This window comes from Tachypleus tridentatus, chromosome 8, assembly GCF_004210375.1.
Source record: "Tachypleus tridentatus isolate NWPU-2018 chromosome 8, ASM421037v1, whole genome shotgun sequence".
NCBI lineage: Eukaryota > Metazoa > Arthropoda > Merostomata > Xiphosura > Limulidae > Tachypleus > Tachypleus tridentatus.
This window is the reverse complement of record NC_134832.1, coordinates 107,544,922-107,571,348: the sequence shown is the minus strand read 5'-3', so window position 1 is coordinate 107,571,348 and position 26,427 is coordinate 107,544,922. Positions and strand designations below refer to the sequence as shown.

Sequence of the window (26,427 nt, the reverse complement as noted above, 5' to 3'; positions counted from 1 at the left end):
AATAAATACAAGTAAGAAGTTAAAATAATTTAGTGAAAGTGATGTTACAGTGTATGATTGTTAGTTTAGCCATAAATAGCATATAATGGTGAATTCTAAAGTGGGTTTCACAGTTGTTATTGCAATAACAGGAATAGTGAAGAATACTTTGTCCTGCGTGGACGCTGACTAAAAGAAGACAATTATTTAAAACTCTGGATACAACTGTGATAACCAACAGTGTAACGAATTTTGTAAATACGTTTGACTTGTTTTGTTTATATATTATTGAAAAACAAGTGGATTGTATGATGTCTGTTTATTGCTGAAATTGATCGCCAACAACTCGCCGACACGTTCTGTAGAGAATCCAGCTTTATAAAAACCTTACAAAAACTTGAGTAAGAATAACACTATTTACTTCAAATAATTTCACTGTTAGATGTTTTTAAGATATTATCCAAATTTCCATTTCTCAATTGTTGAAATGCAGATCACTGCAGATATTTGGGTAATTTTTATCCATCTCCCTCACATTACAAGGGAAATAACGCTGTACCCAAATATGGGGCCCGATGCATAAGGTGTTCGACTTCCAGTCTACTGGTCATTCGATCAAAACCTGATACCAAACATATTCTCCTTTTTGCCCGCATGATTCTTATAATATTATGGTCAATCCCTTTATTTGTTGATAAATAGTAGCCCAAGATTGCCATTGAGTGCTCATAACCGTTTGCTTTCCTGCGTCGGCAATTCAAAATTAGAAATGACAGCAGAAAGCTTTAAAAATTATGCCATAAACAGAACACGTTACTTATACATTAGTTGTGATTTCCGAAATAAGTAAAAACCTTTTAGTTTTCCTGTTGATCACATGCTTCTTATGAAATCAGGAAATGGCAAACATCAATGCAGCTGCAATTTTCCTTTTTTTTTTCTTTGTCTTTTCATTAATATTTTATAAGTATATAATAAGCACGCAACAAATGCAAGCGAGACACATGTTGCAGTGACAATGAATACATAACGTTCTTATACAAGCAAGGATGGAAGATTAGAAAATTTCTTCAGACCGTATCTTCACGCACTGTTGAAAAGATTAGAAAGTTTGCTCAGACAATATCTTCACACTAGAAGATTGCTCTTATTAGTACATAAAGAACAGATGTTACAGTATTTGATAAGCGAGATCTCGCGAGGCGTTTAATTGTAAAACGCCCTTTTGTAAGAAAGGGAAAAACTGATATGATTACACTATAGTTGATCCGATACAAATGCATAATCCGTAACACTAATAAAATAAATCTGTCAAACTATAATTCCAATATTTAGGGACAAAGCTTTCACATTTACCACGACATCGGAGATGTTGAATTCATGCCAGGTAAAATATGTAGTTTGAACAAGGCGTAAAAATATATATATTCATAATCCATTAGTTTTCAAATCATGATGATATATGTACAATGGTATTATGATGTCATTCAATTCCTTTATATTAATTATATTTCTAACAAGAAAAATTCTTCCATGGAACGATATAAATGTTTTTGTGGTTACGTTTGTTTTTTGGAATTTCGCACAAAGCTACTCGAGGGCTATCTGTGCTAGCCATCCCTAATTTTGCAGTGTAAGACTAGAGGGAAGGCAGCTAGTCATCACCACCCACCGCCAACTCTTGGGCTACTCTTTTACCAACGAATAGTGGGATTGACCGTCACATTATACACCCCCACGGCTGGGAGGGCGAGCATGTTTAGCGCGACGCGGGCGCGAACCCGCGACCCTCGGATTACGAGTCCCACTCCTTACGCGCTTGGCCATGCCAGGCCCTATTGTGGTTACGACAGATACTACATAGTTTGAGTATTACGTTGCTTAGAGGGCTATTGTTAAACATATTAGTGACAAAATAAATGTCAGAAATTCATAACTCTGGTTACCACGTAGTACTGGAGTAAACTGGCATATAAACGAATAACCCAGAAACGACCGGCTTTCTCGTGAGTTGTAAACATGTGTTTTTAGCCCCGTTTCTGCTTTAATCAATAAAGCCTTGTTCTTTTCTGGTTGCTAAAGTGTACGTGTTTCATTTGATGAATGTCCATGGGAAAGCCTATTCTGGAGTTTAGATGATTTTCGCACATGATTAGATTTAGTATAAAGATGAGTTTGGTTACTATGGTAACAGTGCGCTCCCAATAGGGCGCCACCTGTAGCATGAAACTAGTTTATTTCAGCAAGTTTGTGGCAGTAGACACCCTAGTTCAGTCAAATGTGGTTGGAAGTGATTAGCCCTCAAAGAAAGTATTAGTGTTGTTTTCTTAGTGCACAGTTACACAATGGGCTATCTTCTTTTTCTCGACCGCAGGCAACAACATAAACCCGAATTTTAGCGTTGTAAGTCCGTAAACTTGTTGCTGACCTGTCAGGAAATCCATGAGAGAACTTATTTTTCTCAGACTAAATTAAATTATAACGTAATGTCTAGAAAACTGTGTATGAGTAATTACACTGAGCTTCATCCTCATGGAAGTTTTTCCTTCCGTCTTACTGTCACCATGGTTACGTTGTTCCGGATGGAACATTTGGACACAAGAGGATAAAACTATCAAAATGTCAAATCATCAGCCGATCACTAACGTAGAAAGTGTTAGAGATATGACTAGTGACGATTTGAAATGCCCACGCAGACAGAAGGTAAGATAGCTGAAAGACAGTACGCAGAGGAAGATGTTTGATATAAAATATTTATATTCCTTAAACTTTCATATTGTGTCTTGTTAACAATGGAATAATTTTATTAGTTAAAATAAAACAATAAATATCTTCAGCGATTTTAAATGCTGACTCACTTGTTTAGGTTTAAGAAACAGAGTACAACAGAGATCTTTGTCTGAATCCTGGTACATCTGTATTGGTTGGAAAAATAGAGCATAAAAGTGATCCTTCCGGCAATTGTTGTATTTCTATACTGTCTATCTTGGTTGAAAGAGCAGAGTACAGAAGTGATACTTTCACTTAAATCTAGTATATGGCATTAGTTGGAAGTATAGAGAATAAAAACTATCCTTTTGTTAACTCTGGCACATATTTTTTGGTTGGAAGAACAGACTAATAAAATTATATTTTTGTTAACACAAGCACATCTTTATTGATTGGGAAAATATGTTACTAAAGTTACCAATTATATCACTCTTGGTGCATCCGTTTTGTTGAAAGGGTAATTACAAAATAGTGCATTCGGAAGGTAATATTTTTCTTTCAGTGCTAGGATTATCGTGTTTCTAGTTTTGTCGATCTTTTTTATTCTATATAAAGTTCTATATAATGCTCTAGAGTCATGGTTGAAAGGATGGAGTAGCAAAGAAAATTATTCCTTCTTTATTATTCTTATTGCATATGATTGGTTGGTAAGACGGAATACAAATGATATCTTTGTGTGTTCATGTTGACTGGAAGAGAAAGAAAGAAAATTATCTCATCTGGTAAGGACAAGTTTTAATTTACCACTTTATTTAAGATTATTAAATAAATATACAGTTAAGTAAGATTATTAAAAATTTGAAATGTTTTACTTAGAATTATCTAAGGATCATCAAGTAAGAGAACACGTTTTAACACTTAATATAGATATATTATGTGCTAAGTCTGTCATCACGAAAACATAGATATATCACAACAAATTGATGGATAGGGTGAACTCTGGCCACACAAAGTGCAGGTATAAATTACATCCAAACATTATAATAATACCTGTCAGCAGCCAAACAGTGACACGTCTGCTTTTTCTACGCTCTCCTATTGGCCTTTATTGCTACGTCATTTAATATTTGTATAATTGAATTCTTTAACAATGCAATCTGACTAATATGAGAGTTTTACGAAAGAAAAAAAAACCTGAAATTTTGTTTGTGTGGTTGTTTGTTGATTTTTGCGTAAAGCCGCTACGGGGTTAACTGCCCTAGCCGTCCTTCATTTTCAAGTGATTGACTAGCGAGAAAGCAGTTAGTCAGCACTACCCAGCGCCAACATTTGGACTACAAGTATTTGGATTGACTGTCAAATTATAACGCTTCTGCAGCTAAAAAAGTAAACATGTTCGATCCCCTGCTCCCTACATTATGAATTGAACTCATTAATCTCTCGGTTATGTCAAATACAGTCAATATCTCCAAAAGTACTACTTTTACACTCGTCGTAAATCAAATGTATTGGTGTAAGGAGATTCTATCGTTTGTCTGACGGTTCTTTTGGATTACTAGGTAAAAGCAATGCAAGGTTTAGTCCACGCACCATTAAAAAATTAAACAGTTTAGTCTACTGTACTTTACTTTGCGTGGCCTAACATCAAATATGAAAGTTTTCAACAGAAACACCGAACCTACTGTAGGTCAAATACATTAATAATGTTCAAAAGAAATTTCATTGATGTCGTAATAACAAACCTAACATATTTATTGTCTGATACAAACATTAACTGTCAATGATCTAAATAACATTACCATATACACAGCTCGACCACCTTTTACTCAATCGTACCTTTTCGTATTTATACTGAACTCTCACTTCTATCAAATATCCAGTTTCTTGATTCTAGAACTACTATAAGAACATTCTAGATCTATCATAATCTTCTTTTTCCACTAACAAACAAATAAATTATAGCATTGAATGTATAGTACAGTTTTCAAATTTATTGTGTTTTGTATTACTCTACGGTAAGCAAGACAAAAGGTAAGTCAAACTCTTAAAAAAACAAACACAACACAAATCTGTTTTGTTTTCAAGCAGAAACAACTATTTCACTTAAAACAGCCAAAAAAGATTTACTACTAACCACCATCTCTGTAACAACAGCTAAACAGAACTTTACAGCACAGAGTGATTTTTGCTTGTTTTGGAAATGTATGCAAAGCAGATTATTCAACTTCCAATTTTTTCCTGGACTTCAGAAAAAACTATGTTACCTACGTCAAGAGACGTGTCTTATTATTTTATGAAAAGGAACTCGGTGTTTCTAACATATATATCTTTGTATATGCTAAACACGAAAAATGTCAAAGTAATTATAGATATAACTGGTGTACTGGCCATCTTCACAGACAGACACGCTCAAGCTCACCACGAATTAACTGCCTAAAGGCAGGATTTTAGCGTAGTTCAGAGTTGGGCACATCGTGTTCAAGAAAATTATCTTTCTGATTCTCCATTTCTTCTCAATGATAGTAAACTCAATTTACATAATAAAATAATACTAAATAAATTATATTGTATTGTTAATTACTACCATAGCTACGATTTGTAAATGGCTTAAGTAAAAAGTATAATATTTACAGTTTTCTTACTTAATCTTGTAATAACTGTTTGTATTCAAGCAAATAATGATAGAAAATAGCGTTTAGACCTCTATTGCATTTGTTACATTTATGCCTAACCTGGTATTATGTAAGAGAATTCGACGGCACTGGATATGGTAGATATTTATAACAAAGCCCTCTCAGTGGTTTAGAGACATTCTGGCCACTTTCACTTTTTGGAGCTCCAGACAAAAAAAATAAAGAAAATGATAACACATGAAAACAAAATATGGCAATCTTTATCCCAAAATAAAAGTAAAACATATTCTGAATATTTTTTATTTAACAACTTGCGAAATGTATCAAATGCAAAACAGTGTCTAAATTTGAGACTCCCTTTGAGCTTGAGGTACAGACCAAACACCCTTATTCTAATTGGCCCAATGTATGATTGGCTTTTTATTACATATTTTTCTTTGCTTTCAAAATCTTGAAAAGTTACATGAATGTACTTGAATAAAGATATTTTCACTTTTTCAGTTACGTAAACTTATAATCATTACATAAGTATCATGGTTCCAAGTACCCACTGACAATTATTTATTCAAGGAACTACTGAAACTAGGCGCTATAACTACACATATTAAAAACTCAGAAACAAAAAACAAATGTTAAAATGTTATCACTCAGTTCAAAACCATCGCCAACCTATAACTATATTGTTAGTAATATAATTATTACACACAACATCTACAAATATTCCATAACAATTCACAGTTTTCTGAAGACTTTAGCATAAATATGATGAATTTTTTGTTTGGTTGTTGGTAAAGACCAATTTATGTAATAGGGTATCTATGCTGTTCTCACCAGAGGTATCGAAACCCAGTTTTCAGTAATGTGCGAACCCCTCAGACTTATCGCTGAGTCACTGCGGGGCTTTACTGAAACAGGGATTCATGACTAATCCACACTCCCACAACTGATTTTATTGTACATTTTCTCATTAGACAGAAAACGTGCTCTCTTAATTGCAAATGGCCCGGCATGGCCAGGTGGTTAGAATGCTCGACTCGCAAACTGAGCGTCGTGGATTTGAATACTCTTCCCACCGAACATGCTTGTCCTTTCAGATGTGGATGGGTTATAAAGTTTCAGTAAATCCCACTATTCATTGGTAAAAGAGTAGCCCAAGAGTTGGCGGTGGGTTGTGATGAGTTGCTGCCTTCCCTTTCGTCTTACATTGTCAAATTAGTGGTGGCTAGCTCAGATATCCCTCATTTAGCTTTACCCAAAATATAAAAGTAAACAAACTCTTAATTGTAAACATCGTCTGCTACAAACTGATCAAATATTATATCACAATTTAAAAGTTTGTGCTTTATATGTATATAATTCAACCAAATATCAAATGGTTTTTAAAGGAATACTTGTTAACAGAATAACTATGTACCTACCTGTAGAAGTGTCCATCCTTTCTGTTTGATTTATGCCACTGCCCAAATAACCTAATAAAAATGACTCACACAAGCTATTATTTAGCTAAAGTTTGACACTATACAATTTTCAAACAATTGGTAACTAGGAATATTTTATATGTTTACACCGTAACTTAGAATTGAGTCGTTTTTCATGACTAGTATAGCCTAGTGGTTAGAGATGATCGACTCACAATCTGCGCGTTGGCGAGTTCCGAGCCCTCTTATCCATAGAAGCATTATAAAGCACAGTCAATCCCACTTTTCGTGAGAGTAAAATCACAAAAGCTTTCTTTATCTATGTTCAAATTTTACCTTCTAATACCATTATCAATAAGTGCAAGAAATTTGTATATATTTCTGATCAAGTTATAATAATTAAAGTTTATCGTATATTAGAAGCAAATAGGTATTTAGATTATTTTTTTTAGTTTTTAATTTTGTATGTGTCATTTCATCGTCCAGCTATAAAAAAAGTGTGCAACACTAAATGTGAGTGTGCATAAAGCACTGATGCTTAAGTTACGTAAACACCACAATAAATAAAAACAACTATAAAGTATTTTGACATATAATGGAGCAAAATCTGAACAAAGCCATTAATTTCCGTTTGGAGACACCAAACAATATTTCACCGTTTTGTAAATTTACGGCCATTCAGACTTTAACAAATTCAGTTTGTAGTTAGTAAAGCTAAACAGCTTTGTGATACTGGTCGCCTAGCAACCTAGTTGTGGCTAGACACGGATGTAGGTAATGTATATAACATGACTCTGTGGATTAACTGATTAACTAAATAGGTTAAATATATACATATCTGACCATCCACTCACACCATTTAAACTCCGAATGGTTGAAAATTATCGTTTCCCTGGTTGTTAAAGAATGTAATGCATCAAAAATGATCAACAAATACTTGTAAGAAGTTGGTTCTAAATCATTCTCATGATATTTAGTGTTAAGTAGTTTTGATTAGAAAAAACACTACTTTATTGAGACATGGATAAACGAAAAACAGTCGCGGTAAATATACTCCATTACTTCAATTTATATCTAACTACAAGTAGATTATTGAAATTTTGACAAAACGGTTAATGATTGAGAACTAATAAGTAATTACAAACTTTATGATATAATTACTAGTTATGAAATGCGTAAGAAGGTTTTCTTCTTGATTCTGTATTTTTTGGTGCCTCTACTTATGTGTGGTGCCTTGTTGAGTTTACCAGTGTAATGGTAGAAGATTAACGTTCCACCCTTTGTTTCTACTTTCAAAGTGCTGTGTAATTTCGTTCTTTTGTAATACCGATCAATATCCAGCTAAAGATAACTACCATCAATGGGTCAGCTGACCTGACGACTTCCAGTTCTGAATGTAGAGGGCATACCAAACACTGCCGTTGCCAAGCGACAGACCCAAACTTTATTTGAATCAAATTTTTCTTGCTGAAAATGAGTGGCATAACATCTTAGATAAGAAAAAGACTAACAACTAAGCTCTTGATTTATATGGAAACATTGATAACCTTTAACACTCTTTTATATTGAAGTATTCTGGTTTCCTCGTATATATATATATATATACACAATAAGTACAACATATATTTACAAAGTTGCATTGGCTGACTTTTTTTCTATCAGTGGCTTAAATGTTCTGATGTTGTTAGAAACTGTTTGTTTAACAGATCTTTGTATGGGATTTTTAATTCATTTAATTTAACAATGTATCTTTCGAGACCTGGTATTGCTCATTAATAAAGTGCTTTACCTGTTTACAGTACAGACACTTAAAATCAAGAAAGATCGTTTGTTTTAAACACAATGCTACTCAATGGGCTTTTCCTGCTATGGCCGCCGCCGGTATCGAAACTTGATTTTCAGCCCTGTAAGCATTCAGATTTATCGCTGAGCCATTCGGGAGAGAGAAAAGCATAGTAGCATTGTGTATATTATTATTATCATTTAATGTAAACGCTTTCTAAATAACATTGAGCACAAATTTGACCAAAAGTTGATCTATCTTTATCCTAAAATCTTTTTTGGTTTTCGCTGATCGTCACAAAGAGTTATTCACAAACATGAAACAAAACATTAGCTTTGTTTCCGACGTGACAAAAGTACACAAATACTCTAGTTTGAAATAATACCAGTTTATTGTGGTAACTAACACAAGTAGCACTGAGAAAATGTGAATGGAATAAATACTTTGCCTTATGTAGAGCGACATTTATGGCATATAATGTTTTCAGAGAGTCTCAGGAAATTAGTTTACTGGTTTACTAAAATGGCTTCGTAGGAATTTGTCAATGATATCCCACACATCCTCAACAGGATACATGTCTGGTAATTGGCCAGGCCATAGCAGAGTTCTGATACTTTGATTCTCTTTCCATGTCGGAGGTAGGACAATATATCTTTCGAGTCTCTGTACCGTACTCACAGTTTGTTAGTGGTGTAATCGTTAACATGTGGGTGAAAGGAGTTCACATAATCTCCTCTTATTTCTTATTGCAGAGAAACAACGAAATGCGACTGTTATCGGCAAAAATAATTTTATTCCGTGCCAATTTTCCTTAACATAAATCTTCTAACAAAATAATAAACCAGTATCTGTGACAGATTTTAGGTAATTTGCACCATTTATCACAGCATGTAAAGTCTAAGAATCGTCGAATGTTGTCCACAGATCTCATGAGATTGGTTTGGTTTGGTTTGAATTTCGCGCAAAGCTACTCGAGAGTTTGTTTGTTTGTTTTGGAATTTCGCACAAAGCTACTCGAGGGCTATCTGTGCTAACCGTCCCTAATTTAGCAGTGTAAGACTAGAGGGAAGGCAGCTAGTCATCACCACCCACCGCCAACTCTTGGGCTACTCTTTTACCAACGAATAGTGGGATTGACCGTCACAGTTTAACGACCCACGGCTGAAAGGGCAAGCATGTTTGGTACGACGGGGATTCGAATCCGCGACTCTCGGATTATGAGTCGAGTGCACCATCCAGTCTCGTCTCTGTTCAGCCAGTTTCCCAGCTAGATGGCCAAGAAGAACCCCCTCCTCACCAATAAGATTAGCAAGGTGAGGCTTAACTGGGCCAAAGAACACGCTTACTGAATTGAAACAACGTGGAGTAACGTGATCTTCTCAGATGAATCGGAGCTCACCCTGTATGAACATGATAAGTAATTTGTACGATGTCGATGTGGAGAAGAGCTCCACATCGTATTTGAAAACAACCGCGAAGCGTCCACAGAGTCATGCGACATGAAGATGCATATCTGGCCAGTATCTGGTGAAAGGCAATTTCAATGACGACAAGTACATCGAAATCTTTGAGTCCCAGTTAAAGCCGACAGTTTAGGATCGCTTTGAGAAGCTGACAAGTGCACATCCCAAGATAACTCTGCTCCATACCGCAGGTCTGAAACGTTTTGTATTATTTATACTCTTTATGCAGTATACATGAAATAAAGATGAAAATTCACTTTGTATATAAGACATTTTAAGTTTTTATTTCATTGCTTCAAATGAAGGACGATTTTCAAATGGAGATGATTAAGACGTTATGCTTCAGTCGTATAGAGAAACTACTGTAAGGTAATGGGTAAAAAATTGGGAAGAAACTGAGAAGCACTTTGCAACTATAAAAAGCCCAAATCCATGTGTGTCATTACGAAATCACCTCTGCCATCATTCAGTTTCTCGTGCGCTCTATGCAAAGCGATTTCAATCAGTTACCAAGGTCTGAGGGGCCACAACCAATTATTTGAACAAAAAAAAACAGAATTTGTGACCACTTCAGTGACATTATCTTTAAATCTAGATTTTCTTACTCATAGAACATTTTTATATTTTCCTTTTTTTATCATCTACTATAATGCGTTTCTCATGATTAATTTGTTAGTAAAGATGCAAATATTTGTTTGGGTGACTGAAATATGATTACCTTACAACATATAACCATTATGTAGCAGTTTCAACACTTTCTTAATGCACAGTCTCGTGAAAAATTGCAGGAACAAAAAAGATGTGGAAAACATGGGTAATGCAATAAGTTTTTTCACAACTGTATATACCATAACTTCATACTTAAAACAGTGCAAAGTTAGAGCAGTCATTGTATGTTAAGTGACCACACTAGAAACAAAAGAAAAAAGTAAAAACCATGTGATACTTTATTCTTTTAACAGACCACATTCGATAAACTATGATAAAACCGTGGCATGTTTGGCAGGTGATCCTCTCTTTGTCACAAGCGAAAACAACTTGCTTTTGCCCCTGCTAGAGATAGGTTTATCAGCAGAAAGTGCTTGAGTTGTGTCATATTTTTATGTGATTTGCCAACTTTCTATTACACGTGTTTTTAACTGTCTTGAATTAATTTCAACATAACCTACTAAAGTACGTAAAGCATGTTTGAAAAAAAAATTGTTTCAATTATTGGAGGTTAAAGAACAAGTAAGTATGAACTTACTTGTATGTTTCTGTTGTAATCAAGTTACAGTACCCCTGTAGAATTCTTCCGAACTAATACGAAAATAAACAGTTTACGAAAAATATAACATTTCTACATAGACAGCACATTTCTGCAGCTGGGTTTTGATATTAGTGTCATTAAAAAATCTACTTATTTTGAAACATCTCACAAAAATAGAAATTTGTTTAATTACTCAATTGTGCTAATGTTTTAAACTTCTAATTGGTGTCACTTTGTTGTGAGACAAATGTATATCAGCGATAACTAAATGTCTCTCATCCAATAACAGACAGCACTTCTGTTGTTGTAAATACATTTAGGCGTTTGTTTGTTGTTTTTCTTTGTACTTGAGCACACTACGGATATCGCAAACCCGGTTTCTAGCGTTGTAAGTCCGCAGATATACCACCGTGCTACTAGGGTGCAGGCATTTTTTTAGAGAAACAGTGCTGAATCTTAGGTGTTACATTATTTGGAATTAGTTATATCAGAAAATTATCATTTACATCTTGCCATTCATCATAAGTTTATAGTTTTTATTCTTTAAAGTATCGAAGCTAGCAATGACTTCAAATACAGCATTTAGATGCAAATGGTCCAGTTTGCCCTTGATGAAGAAAGGTCAGTCTTTAAGTGCTGGTTGGGTAAAAACTATAATTCGAGTTAATGAGAAGTTGTTTGTTTGTTTTTTTTATTTCAGTGGACGGAACAAGTGTACATCGTGGGCAAACACTACAACAACCCACTGCCCCCTGTTGTCGAAGAGGACACCTCTAGACAAGTGAAAACCGAAACTGGGAGTCGAGGGCCTTCTACCTCGTCTCGGATATTTTCCGCTTCTGGAACGAAGAACACCAGCAATGTTAGTGATGATAAATGTGAACAGATCAAAACGGAAACTGGAAGCAAAGGACCTTCTACCTTGTCCCGGATATTTCACATATCTAGTACGATGGACAACGAGCCGCTGACAACGACCAACAAATTCAAAGGTCTTCCACCGGTAAATAATGTAGAAGACAAATCTTTGAAAACAATAGAAAAATTAGTAAGTAATTTTATATTAATCAAACAGATAAAAAGAAACTAGTTTATAAGAAAGATCCAAACTTGTTTTTTGGGAGAGGTGGATTAGGGATTTGGACAAAGTTTTAAATTACTTAGTATTACTTAGACCTTATAACTTAATGTTAATAACTGACTGTGCAATTGGAGCATTTAATAATAATAATGAAAAATTCTATTAAAGGCATTCTTGAATTGTACACCAGGTGCGCGACTATTAAAATGCTTTAACGTTCTTCTCTGTATGCATTATGAACTGGTTTGACTGACAACTTTGAAAACATGATGTTGTGATTTTTTTTCATCATTCAGAATGACTTATCAGTTAAAGACATGTTGCTCAAGCTATATTTGTTGCAAGATAAAACGGAAGTTATGAGAAACCTAGCTGATACGGAGGGTTGAGTACGTTATATTAAAACGACTTTTAATATGCAAATCAGCAAGCAACATGATCGATTTAAAGTTGCATATCGGAACTGTGTTTTGACTTTTGTCGGTAGTATAATGGAACCAAACATTGAGAAGTATCTGATGCTTATTTCTGACGAAATATATTCATATATTAAGATCATAAAATCTGTCCATATCAAGGATTTGTAATTTCCAAAACTAAGATATTTTTTGTAATAAATGGCAGTGGGAAAAAAGCACTCTTAATCAATTTGGGTACAGGACCATCCAGAAATAAACTTGCAATTAGTCATATACCAAATGTGAGAATCTGTTAACAGAAAGAGTACTAAAGTTCGTTCACTTGTGCAATATTATACAATATAATCTGGAAGTACTCCTTCAAGAAAAATAATGCATGTAACTTAAACAACATAACCATTTAATGTCAAGCAGTTGGAGAATTAAACAGGTACTCATACTAAAACATATAGAAGGCATACTGGTCAAATTCTCCGATATAGTGCGTATTAATTTCTGTACGACATACTCATGAAATCCCATACCAAGACGTACTGGTCAAATTTCTGCATGCAATGTTTATTAATTTCCATACGACTAGACTCTTTAAGTGAGTGTTGGAAAATTGTCGTCCACTAAACTAAATGAATTATAGAAAGCAAGAAAGGAGAAGTGTCATGCTTTAGACATGACAGGCTTACTACGGAGTCTTTTGTAATATAAAATAATTTACAGGGTTGTTGAAAGTCAGATAAAGCATAATCAAACATGGCAGCGTTAACACTAACAACTTAGTTGTAGGTCCAAAATAATTTTAGAAAAACGTACTCAGTCTTTGTATAGCAATAAAAACCAATAGATATAATATTTGTAACCAAAATCACGCCTGAATGCAAATGTTTTTGTTTTCTCAAGAATTCTTCCTAATTTTTTCTGTTATGAATTTGGCATAGCCAGGCGGTTAGGGCGCTCAACTCACAGTCTGAGAGTTGCGGCAACGAATTTCCGTCACATCAAACATACTCGTCCTTTCAGCCGCGATGTCGTTAAAATGTGTCAGTCAAGCTCACTATTCATTGATAAAAGATTATCCCAAGAGTGGGCGGTAAGTAGTGATGACTAGCTGCCTTTCCTCTGGTCTTACACTGCTAAATAAAGATCGGCTAGTGCAGATATCCCTCGTTTAGCTTTGCTCGAAATTCAAAAAACAAACAAACATACTTTCATAAAAGATAAAGTACGTCTCCAAACTTTCACACATACCTGTTAAATAATAATATATGAAATGCACATGTTTCAGTGCAAATATGCTTTCAAGAACAAAGTAAAAAATTATCTTACCATGTTAAAGTTAGTATTTCAAAAAGAGATATTTTTATTTAATTAGCTATCGTATTAGAAATATAAGACATATATTAATCTTTTTCAGGTATTTTGGCAACGGTTTAAATACGTGCCAAAGTATTCTTTGATAGATTGTTTAGGCAGAGTATTCATGATGAAACTTTGTAGAATGGATGCCAACTGCCTATTGTGGAGACACAAGTGTAGAGAACAACGTTTCGAAAGTCTTCCTTTACACTTGTCTTTTCACAACAGGCAACTTCCGTCCATTTTACAAAGTTTCAGTGCCAAAGTAATTTAAGCCCATTAACCATAAATTTATGAAGTTGAAGCTGTATATATTTATATTATTCGATTCACTGGTTTGTACGTTATTAATATTCATGTAATTATAATGTTCAAACAAAGCTGTATATTTAGTACTTTTAGGTATTATATAGTTTGGTCTCAGCTTTTTTCGTCATACTGACCAACAATAACATTTTATAACTACAAGTTTATTGGTTCAGCTTCGGAGAGTTCGCTAACACTACGTAGGGATGGCATAGACTCCTGTATTAAAGTAATACAAAAGTCACCTGGAGTTTCTTATCTACAGGCCATTAAAGGTCAGATATGAAGATATACATGGCATAGTCGCTCTATCTCCAGAGAATATACAGCTTTTCAGCTATCCAAAGTCGTAAACAGGTGAATAGTCAAACCCAAGATTTCTTGTTGTTTTTGAATTAAGCATAAAGCTACACAACGGGCTATCTGTGCTCTGACCACCATGGGTATCGAAACCCGGATTTTAGCGTTGTAAGTCCGCAGACATACCGCTGAGGCACTGCACCCCCCAAGATTTCTTATTTTCATTCGTCATCATCTTTCTTCAATAGGCCTATTTGTTACTGACTTTTAGCAGTAACTATAATTTTATAATTATTGGACAGAGCAAATCACTCACTCTTCACGATCTTTGACTACCTATTTCATTATTATTTTATACAACGTTCATAAAACTTTAGAATACATTCTATAACATAATAACTCCTGTACGCCATCTTATCAAAAAATAAACAAATATAAGTAAAAAAATTGTATCAATAAATAAAAATAGCTATGTAGGGCTGGCTACTGAACTTGAACAAAGGAAATAAACGAAATAGGGATGGAAATTGACATATCACTTGATCCAGTTAATGATCACAGCTGTCTCGACTTTTATTGTATGGAATTTATTCTCCACGTAAAGTCGATACGGCTTAATCTGGTATATGATCAGTGGTCGGATCCACTGATTTGTCCACTTCCATTCTTATTTTTTTAGGTTAGTTGTTTTTTCGAATTTCAGTGTCTAGCCCTACATAGCTTTTTTATTCAGCGATGTTTTTTCTTTTTCTTGCACAGACATTTTAGCACAGTTATGCATTTGGCTGAGAACAAATGCCAACAGAACGTTTTTTCTCAGACAACCGGATGGGAATATGAGTCAAATAATTATTATTTCATTAAAATATTTTTGTTATATGAAATACTTATTGAAATAACCAATATAACAAATTTATAAACGTTGAAATACATACAAAACTGCAGTTGTTGCTCCCTTCTCAAATTCACTTGATTAACATTTTAAACATTCATTTTAAAGATAAAATTTTAAGAATCAGTGTTCAAATTTATAGTACCAACTTTTTGATATAGTGATAATAGTGAAAATGTAGCTTTAGCGGTATTACAGAGTTAGTTGTTTTCGGTTGTTTGTCGACAATCACAAGCATAAAATAGGAAGAAAACACCTGTTTTACACTTCTGTTGGATCTTCAAAATATATTTTCTTTAACAACAATACATCTATTGTGCTATGCAAAATGTTTCTTAAGATTTAATTTATTTTGAATTCCTAACAAAGCTGCACAAGAGCTATCTGCGCTAGACGTCCCTAATTTAGTAATGAAAGACTAGAGGGAAGGAAGCTAATCATGACCAGCCACTTTCAAATCTCGGGCTATTCTTTTACCGATGCATAATGGGGTTGACCGTGGCATTATCATGTTCCCATGGCTGAAAGAGCGAGCATGTTTAGTACGATTAGGATTCGAACAAGCGACCCTCAGATTGCGAAGCAAGTGTCTTAACCATCTGGCCATGCCGGGTCATTTTCTTAAGAAACAGCCTAGACTGTCGGCGAACCGTTATATAATGACATAGAATAGTCTAGTGTATCACAAACCTGTTTCGTAATGAACCACGCCATCCTGTAAGTCACTCTTTTAGAGACAATTCCATCTTATAAAGCCATAAAAATTGTTTGTTTTTTGAATTTCGCACAAAGCTACTCGAGGGCTATCTGTGCTAGCCGTCCCTGATTTAGCAGTGTAAGACTAGAGGAAGGCAGCTAGTCATCACCACCCATCGCCAACTCTTGGGCTACTCTTTTACCAACGAATAGTGGGATTGACCGTCACATTATAACGCCCCCACGGCTGAAAGGGTGAGCATGTTTAGCGCGACAGGGATGCGAATACGCGACCCTCAGATTACGAGTCGCACGCCTTAATTCATATTCGCCCCCTTTCAGCCGTTGAAGTGTTATAATGTTACAATCAATTCCAATTTTCATTGGTAAAGGATAGCCCAAACTTTGTGTGTGAGTGGTGTTGACTAGCTGCCTTCCCTGTAGTTATATCACTTCTAAATTAGGGACAGCTAAAGCGGATAGCCTTCGAGTAGCTTTGCGCGAAATTCAAGAAACTAGCAGAAAGTAACAAACAGTTGCAATACTGACTAAGGTGTTAAATTGTAAACATGAATTCAGGCAAAACTATAAGTGAGTATTCTTGATTTTTAAAGAGAACTGTAATGAGAAACAACCGGCTACAGGAACCTACGTCTATAGGAAGTAATTACTTTGTGTTGTTCTCTTGCCTAGAATAATTCATTAAGCCCAGTAACGTGACATGCTTGCAACTTAATAATGATCAATTTCAAAGTCTATGTGTTCCCACGTTGTTATGGGATACGACGATTTCTTCGTTTTTTCTTAGAATGTTTTACCCACGTGATTTCTGCCATACTCATTTCTGAGATTTGTGTTAGTGATGAACTTAAAAAAAATGATGTTTTTAAACAAACCTCTATACCTGTCGGAATAGCGAGAAAGAGGTTTAAACATGAAATATAAACAAAATAAAGGCATATTGTTTGTTTTTTGAATTTTGCTCAAAGCTACTCGAGGGTTATCTGCGTTAGCCGTCCTTAATTTTGCAGTGTAAGACTAGAGGGAAAGCAGGCCGAAAATATTTGAAGAGGCCAAACAAGTACGTATAATTGCTTTAACCTTAGAATTAAGTCAGTTTATGCTTTTATGGACCCGGCATGGCCAGGTGGGTTAAGACGTTCGAGGGTCGCGGGCTCGAATACCCATCGCACCAAACATGCTCGCCCTTTTAGCCATGGGGGTGTTATAATGTGACGGTCAATCCCACTATTCGTTGGTAAAAGAGTAGCCCAAGAGTTGGCGGTGGGTGGTGATGACTAGCTGCCTTCCCTCTAGTCTTACACTGCTAAATTAAGGACGGCTAGCACAGATAGCCCTCGAGTAGCTTTGTGCGAATTTCAAAAACAAACAAAAGTTTTGTGCCAAATTAAAAAAACAAACAAATGTTTTCTCGTTCTGTTACAGTTCTCTAAACTTTGATCTTTATTTTTTCCAGAATCTGCTCTTTGTGTGATATGAAATCCCTAAATTTATCAAGAAAAATGGTAATTTTGTGAATTATTATTTAAATGTTTTTTTCTTGCTACAAACTTCAATAATATTGATTAACGTACATTGTAGAACATGGATAACTGAAACGTGACTAAAATCGAAGACATTTTTCTTAGTGTTTTGGTACAGTTTCCTCGAACCGATCTACATAATTACAATACATGTCTCTTTATTTCAACTGTACATTTTTTATCTTTCAATGCACTGATTGCGTGTGAATGTTAAACGAAACCTAGAATTTAAGACTGGCCAAGTTTTTATTGAAAACTTGGGATTCGTGACTTAGGGTAAGTCATGTTTCTTAGTGAGAACACGAAGTATTGATCAAGTGTAGTTCCTTTCTTTCTTACAACGTACATAGATTGTACTTAATAGCTGAGAAATCTTAATACAGTATTCATGAACTGTACTCAGGAACAAAGAATCCTTACTAACTTACTGGATTGAACTTACTAACGCAGAGATCTAATCAAGTCAGACTAAGAATCTATCAAGTGTACATTCTTTATATAGAACATCAAATTGTATTCATGTATTATAGCAACTAACGAGCTTATAAAAATGTCATACACAGAATACAGGCTATAACAGCAATCTGTGTAGGATTCATAGGTTTCTTTAATACAAGAGTTAATACTTAGAGATTATTAATTAAGTTGTTGATATCGTCGTAAGTTACATTTTAATGTTTTAATTTAAATGTTGGCTATAGAAAGTTACGAATTTTAATGATGGCATTAAAATCATAATTGTCATTCAGATAAGCGTAGAACATCTAAAAAACTCTAAAACGTGACGTAATGTATTCCAGCATATTGCAAGCGAGATTATAAATACAAGATAGTTGTAAAATGTGAATAAAGACAGAGAGTGAACCGCTCAATGTGTTGGCTATCGTGGAAAGATTATATAAGTCTGTTGATTTGCTTTACGTTACTTAACGTCATTTGTAACGTAGGCTTACAGCAATGTACGGTGTAATACAAGTGTTAAAGTTTGTAGAAACGTTAAAAGAAAGTATTAAGTAATATATCATCTCACAAGATAATTTAAAAGAACCAATTAAAAAACGACCGATGACCAACACTGCAGTAATATTATTGAATACATAAAGGATTCTTCAACACAGGTATAAAAGCAGAGATTGTATATATATCATGCATGTTGTTACTTAACATAATGTTTAATACACAGAACTTAGCAAATTATTAGTAAATATAACATTTATATTGCTTGTCAACACGAGATTTAGTACAAGGATCTTATGAAGTAGTTAACATCTATAGAGTCAGTCCGTAGGGTTCCCAAGCCCAGTATTTAATAAAGATAGCTGGTCAAGTTGTTAATATAGCGTCCACAGGAATATTCAACATAATATTTAATACAGAAGGTCCATAAAGCTGTTAATATGTATAGACTCCCTTGTGTTTCTCAATAATATTTAATACCTAGACCTTACCCAATTTTTAATACAGAATTCAGAGGATTCTTTAACACAGATTCTAACACACACAGCTTATTTTATTGTTAATATAGCGTCCACGTGGTTATTAAAAATTAATTAAAACCGAAAGCTTATCGTTTTGTACGCCGTCCATACAATTAGGCAGAACAATAAAAAAAAGCTTCCATAAGCTTTATTACACAGGACTTTGAACTTCGGGTTACCTAGTTGATAAATATATACAGCGTTCATAGGGTTCCTTAACACAATCTTTGGTGCAGAGAACTTAGAAACGTATTAGTGCATCGTCTGTATCGTTACTCAACACAATATTTAATACAGATAACCCATACTATAACACCTACTGGATCCCTTAACAAATCACTTAATACACAGCTCATCAGGTTCTTAGTATTAGTAATGTACAGAGGAATACTCAAAATACGGATGACTTATCATGTCATCAATATACACAACATTCACAGGACTATACAAAAAGTTTATCAAATTGTTCATATAGTATTCATAGGGTAGCTAAACGTAAGATGTAATTAGGAGCTTATCAACTTATTAACAGATACAGTGATCACAGGGCTCCTCAACATACAATATAGCTAAGAGCTTATCTAGTCGTTACTATGAGTACAGCATACACAAAGAGAGCTTATTAACATGTTAATGGATTGTCCATATGAATACCGAAAACAGGATTTAATACAAGTGTCTTATTAATATAGCGTCCATAGTGTTTCTAATCACGAGCTTTGAAACAGAGAGCATATATCATCATATTGATGGAACGTCCATGTGGTCACTGAACCACAAGAAATTAAGAGCACTTATTAAGTTGTAGTGTCGTTAGTATTAATCAACGCAAATTTTATATATAGAACTTATTAGCTTGTTAAGATAGTATCATTGGGTTATTCAAACCAGAATTTAATACAGAGAGCTTATGAAGTTGTCAATAGATACAATGATTAGACGTAACATGTTTATGTTTTTGTTAACTATATGTATATATATATATTAGTTTGTTGTTGATCAGTTATTTTTGTTTCGGCTTGTTTTTGGGTATAACAAACTAATATAATTAGTCAGAGGTTTGAATCTGCTGTTTTTAACGCACTCCTTCCTTTTCATTTTGTTTTAATTTACTTAACTCTATCAGTATTAATATTCTATACATGTGTATGGAGAGAAATCATATGTATTGTTCCATATTTAATACAGAAAGCTGATCGATTGATTCAAAGCGCATAATAAGTATAGAGGTAATATAATATTTGTACATGGGGTTCCGTTCGAGAGAGCTAAAATTCATCTTGGACAGAAGTAGTTATTCAACGCTTAAGTGAACTCAGATACTCCTTATGATTTATCGCTTATATAGGTTTTGCCCGTTCAAATCCGCTTGAAATACTAGTGATTTTGAAACTGCATTTGCAGGAATATGTCTATATCTTGATGATATTGTAAAGAACTTTCATAAGGTTGTTTTAATACCTCATTAAGATGGTAAATAGCTTAAGTAAGATAATTCTATTTTCTTGTTTGTTTTTACTTATTATTAATTACAAAGCTGCATAAAGGGCTATCTGTGTTATGCCCACCACGAGAATCAATCAGTTTTCTAACAGTTATAAGGAACTGATTTTATGGATTTGCAGAGAATTTGTTTTTGTTTTATTTCACGAAGGTGGGAAGTAGGTTTTAATTTTTCTTAAAAAGGAATGAAACACTGCCTGTTTCTTTTATGGTATAAGATTTTTACTTGTTTGTTTGTTTTGTTTTTTTGGAATTTCGCACAAAGCTACTCGAGGGTTATCTGTGCTAGCCGTCCCTAATTTAGCAGTGTAAGACTAGAGGGAAGGCAGCTAGTCATCACCACCCACCGCCAACTCTTGGGCTACTCTTTTACCAACGAATAGTGGGATTGACCGTCACATTATACGCCCCCACGGCTGGGAGGGCGAGCATGTTTTAGCGCGACGCGGGCGCGAACCCGCGACCCTCGGATTACGAGTCGTACGCCTTACGCGCTTGGCCATGCCAGGCCTAGATTTTTACTGCCTGCACATTCATTTTCACGATTTTTATATTTTATATAATTTGTCATTAAGCAGTGAACGTCTTTAATTTTATAATATATTATGTTGATATAGGATATCATTTACACAAACGCTGATCCTGTTTCATATAGGAATTTCAAAAATCTCCAGCATTAATTCTACTAATTTAATCTTTTGAATTATTCAGCCAAAAAGCTGATTGAAATAATAAAAGATAAGTATGAAACTGGATCTACCATTCGATTTAACACTTATTTCTTGATGTAAATATTCCCCTAGTAGCTCAATGGTAAGTGAAAGGACTTATAACACTAAACAAATCGAGTCCCAGTGTCCGTGTAAAAACAGTAAAAATAGCTTATTGTGTGTCTTCTTACTTAATAACAAACAACAAAATTCATGTAGATTTAATAGTGCCATACATACATAATTCCGACATACATCGCTTTTGTTTGTTTGGATTTCGCGCAAAGCTACACGAGAGTTACCTACGATAGCCATTCCTGATTTAGCAGTGTAACACTAGAGGGAAAGAAGTTGGTCATTACCACCCCCGTCAACTTTTGTGCTACTCTTTTACCAACAAATAATGAGATTGACCATCATATTATAACGCCCTCACGGCTGAAGAGGCAAGCATGTTTAATGTGACGGGGATTCGAACCCGCGATCCTCAGATTACGAGTTAAACACCCTAACCATCTGGCCATGCCACGTCTGCATCACTTTGGATGCAAAAAAGTGATTTTCTTCAGATTAACTCTAATTTTAATCATTACGTGCAAATCGCCTGATGAAACCAAATTCACCGTTTATTCTGTAAATGATAGTTATGCAACAGAGATATTTCTTAATATTAATATAAATTTAATATGGCTTGCCTATTTTCTTACTAATGTAATCTAAATTTTTGGTTACGTCGTCTCACTTTCTTGATAACATAGTAAGGTTCCACAACTTTACTTTGAAATGACAAATACCGAAGTATCCTTCAAAATAAAGTATAAAAATAAATAACGTGGGCCAAACTAAGACACTGTTTTAATTCTGCATAAATTACAATAATTTCCGGTCCAACTATGCAGTTTGTGAAATAAATCTGCTATTCAGTTTTGTGACTATGTACAGGTTACACTAATTCGTAGATTTGTACTTTCGTCAGAATATGCATAAGCATACCAAAAATTTACTGAAATAGTACTACTATTTAAGAAGTAATGCTTTATTCATAAACACTTTTCCGGTGTGGTAATGAAGATGGACGAATGTTTTGGCTTATATTGTTTATTTGTTATTTAATTCAAATGTACAAAGTTATGTTGCGAACTGATTTGGTTTGCTTTGTTTTGGAATTTCGCGCAAAGCTACACGAAGGCTATCTGCGCTAACCGTCCCTAATTTAGCAGTGTAAGACTAGAGGAAAGGCAGCTTGTCATCACCACCCACCGCCAACTCTTGGGCAACTCTTTTACCAACGAATAATGGGATTGACCTTCACATTATAACGCCCCCACGGATTAAAGGGTGAGCATGTTTGGTGCGATTGGGATTTGATCCCGCGACCCTAAGATTACGAGTCGAACGCCTTAACCCACCTGGCCATGCCGGGCCGTTGCGAACTGTTCGATTCAATTTAGTCTAGTATGTTTCATTGTTTTTATGCTAAATATTTTAAGTAAGCTCTAAAATCTGGTTTGATCACGGGGCTAAGGCGCTGGACTCTCAGTGGGTCGTGGGTTCGAATCCTACCAAACCTGTTCACCCTTTCAGCAGTGGAGGCATTATAAAGTTATTCCCAATCCCCCTATTCTTTGGTACAAGAGTTGGCGGTGGATGATGATGACAAGATTCCTTCTCTCTTGTCCTTCACTATTAAATTATGGACGGCTAGCACAGATAACCCTCGTGTAACTTTGCGCGAACTTCCAAATAAACCAAGTTATTGCACTGTAAAACTGTAATTAGTGCAGCTGTTTTCTAACTCTTGTATTATACAGTTTTATTCAGGGTTGACTAGAATAATTTTGACATATTTTTCTCTTGTTTTCTACTTTATTTCACTGTTTGAAAAAAATAATTAACAAATAATCGTAAAATAAAAAAATACACGCTTTCCATTACAAGTGCCTAGGCCTAACATGGCCAAGTGGTTAAGGCATTCGACTCGTAATCTGAGGGTCGCGGGTTCGAATCCCCATCCCACCAAACATGTCGCCATTTCACACGTAGGGGCATTATGATTTACGATCAATCCCACTATTCGTTGGTAAAAAAGTAGCCCAAGAGTTGGCGGTGGGCGGTGATGACTAGCTGCCTTCTCTCTCTAGTCTTACATTACTAAATTAGGGACGGCTAGGGCAGATAGCCCTCGTGTAGCTTTCCGCGAAATTAAAAAAATAAACAAACACATAAGTGCTCAAATGTTCACTCAGTTGGATATCGCGTGTTGATGAATTGGGAATTTGTTGTCAGCGGATTTGTTCTCTCTTACAGTTTCCTGTTTGATCAGTGTAAGTTTCGTGGCAGATAGCATATTTTATACAATATTCCGTATTTTTACATTTACAGTTTGTATTAGCATTAGCTTTGAAGGTCTTTCCTGAATTAAAGGTAATTTCTTTTCCTATTTGTAAGGTACTTTCATGTGTCGCATCGTTTCTTGTTATAAACGTTAACTGTAACCTCCTTCGTTTTTCCTGGTAAACTTGAACATACTTGAGATGGTACAATTTTCGCGTGTTTACGTCTCCCAAAACACAGAATTGTTACTGAAAAATACTCAACTTTACCGGTTTACCGGTCACTGGAAGTTGAAATGAATTGTTGCGATTTTTTAGCACAAAGCTACATAAGAAGCTGGTTATCTGGGTTATGTTCATCGGAAGGGAAAAAACTTTGCATTTCTTAGATTTTAGCTTTGTGAATCTCGTAAGCGAACCGCTAACCCACTACAGTGATAAAATAGAACATAGAAATATTGCATTTTTGTTCTGAAGCTATGAAGAACTGAGTTTTAAATGGAAACATCTGTATTTAAATTTAAGTGATAAAATATTTTATGTAATGAATTACAAGCAAATCTTTACCATCTTATTGATAAATAAAAACACTTTCTCAGCTAAATAAATGACAGTAAGATTTTTTGATATGTTTAATTAATTTTTATACATTTTACATATGTGTTTTATCAGTGATAAGAAAGTTAATTTTCGAAATAATCTTTAATATCTTACATCTGGTTGCAGTTGAAGTAAAAATATTTTAACATATGATTTCTTATTCTTCGTTTAGATATCTCAAAAACTTTCCAAAGTTGAACCCAAACCTCCAGTGAAAAGTCGCCTCCAAAAACCACGCAGCACATTTGACTTGAAGAACGACTTGGCATTTATATCTGAAGTACCTTACGAGAAAGAAGTGAATAATGACGAAGAAAACATGTTTAAGAAATTAGGAGATTCTTTAGCTTTCTGTGATTGTATAGAATTGAATCAAAATAACGCAGCTAAAGTAATCACAGTGATTGTTCTAGTACTTACCATTGTACTTGTTATAACTGTAATAATACAGTTTTTAAAATAATGTTCAAAACCACCGATGATTTTAACAACAAAACAGAAACATATTTGTCAGATCAAAACAGAGTTTTGATAAGAATAAAGAGAAGAAAAAACATCTGCACGATACTCCTGATCGAAAAGCAAAATTATTGTCAGTATATCACAAGATGTTGCTGTGTGTGGTACTTGCTAAATCGTGTTATTGAAGGCTGCACGTTTAAATTTATTTTTATTGCTCACGTTGTTGGTCTCGTAATACCTTTCTACTCTTTTTTTTTTAATCAGCCTGCAGTTATTCTCTGAGAGGTCTTTGTAAACTAGCTCTCACTGTGATATTTTCATGATACATTCTCGGAAAGCAATCTCTATTCCATTTAATTTTTATTCATAATTATAATATCCCACAATAAATTTCCTCTTACAAGATCTAAAATTTTGAATATGATTGTATTATCGTAAAAGTGCCACAAGGTACTTCGAATGAACACTGTATAATATTCATTGAAACGTGATGCAAATAATAAAATTCATGTGAGTACCTTAACGAATGTGAACGTTTAGTTACCGTGATATGTATGTTTTGCCGAGACTGATACAATAATTATATGCTTTTGAATGTTTTGTGTACATTATAAGAAAAAACAGATTGAATAAAATTCACTTCTTAGATCTAGGCTCTGTCATTGTCTTTCATTGTATCCTAGCCATCTTTGTGTTACATTGGAAGATATAATTCTCTGCAACCGTTTTAAGTGGATAAAAACAAAAAACAAGATGAAGACGTGAAACATTTATTTTCTATAAACGAAAACTAGATAAGTCCTTTAAACATTTATTTTATATAAATGAATGGGCCCGGCATGGCCAGGGGTTAAGGCACTCGACTCGTAATTCGAGAGTTGAAATCCCCGTCACACCAGACATGCTTGCCCTTTCATCCGTGGAGGCATTATAATGTTACGGTCAATCCCACTATTCGTTGGTAAAAGAGTAGCCCAAGAATTGGCGGTGAGTGGTGATGACTAGGTGCCTTCTCTCTAGTCTTACGCTACTAAATTAGGGACGGTTAGCGCAGATAGCCCTCGTGTAGCTTTGTGCGAAATTAAAAACACAACTATAAATTAAAACTAGATAAGACCTTTAAACATTCATTTTATAACTAGAAAACAAATCATCCAGATCAGTGGTCTAGATTTACAGGTTATATTAATCGGTAAAATCAATGTGCAATCAACTAATGTATATATTTACATACTCCGAATTAAAAGAAAAACTCGAAGAAATAAATTTCATGTGTGAGCAACATAATAATAAGTGAAGATTTTAATTATTTTCGTATATACAACATTAAAGAGAAAACAACTTAAATACCAGATATGTAAGTACACAAGTGGTGATATATCTGGAAGTATCAGATTTACCAATCAATTTCGATATGATGTATAATAATAAACTTAACCTTCGTTACTGTATCCCAGACCTTAGGTTCTTTATCAGATTCCTCAACATTTATCTTAACATAATCTCTTACTTAGAAAGT

At 34.5% G+C, this 26,427-nt stretch overlaps 1 protein-coding gene across 1 annotated transcript; it reads left to right on the top strand.

Moving 5' to 3' along the window:
• Window positions 1-538: 538 nt before the first annotated feature.
• Window positions 539-25,499, top strand: LOC143223157 (uncharacterized). Its single transcript, XM_076450723.1, has 3 exons — window positions 539-2,682; window positions 11,935-12,282; window positions 24,619-25,499. Exons 1-3 carry the CDS (start codon window positions 2,512-2,514, stop codon window positions 24,907-24,909), a joined length of 810 nt encoding a protein of 269 aa, XP_076306838.1. The 5' UTR covers window positions 539-2,511; the 3' UTR covers window positions 24,910-25,499.
• Window positions 25,500-26,427: the final 928 nt, after the last annotated feature.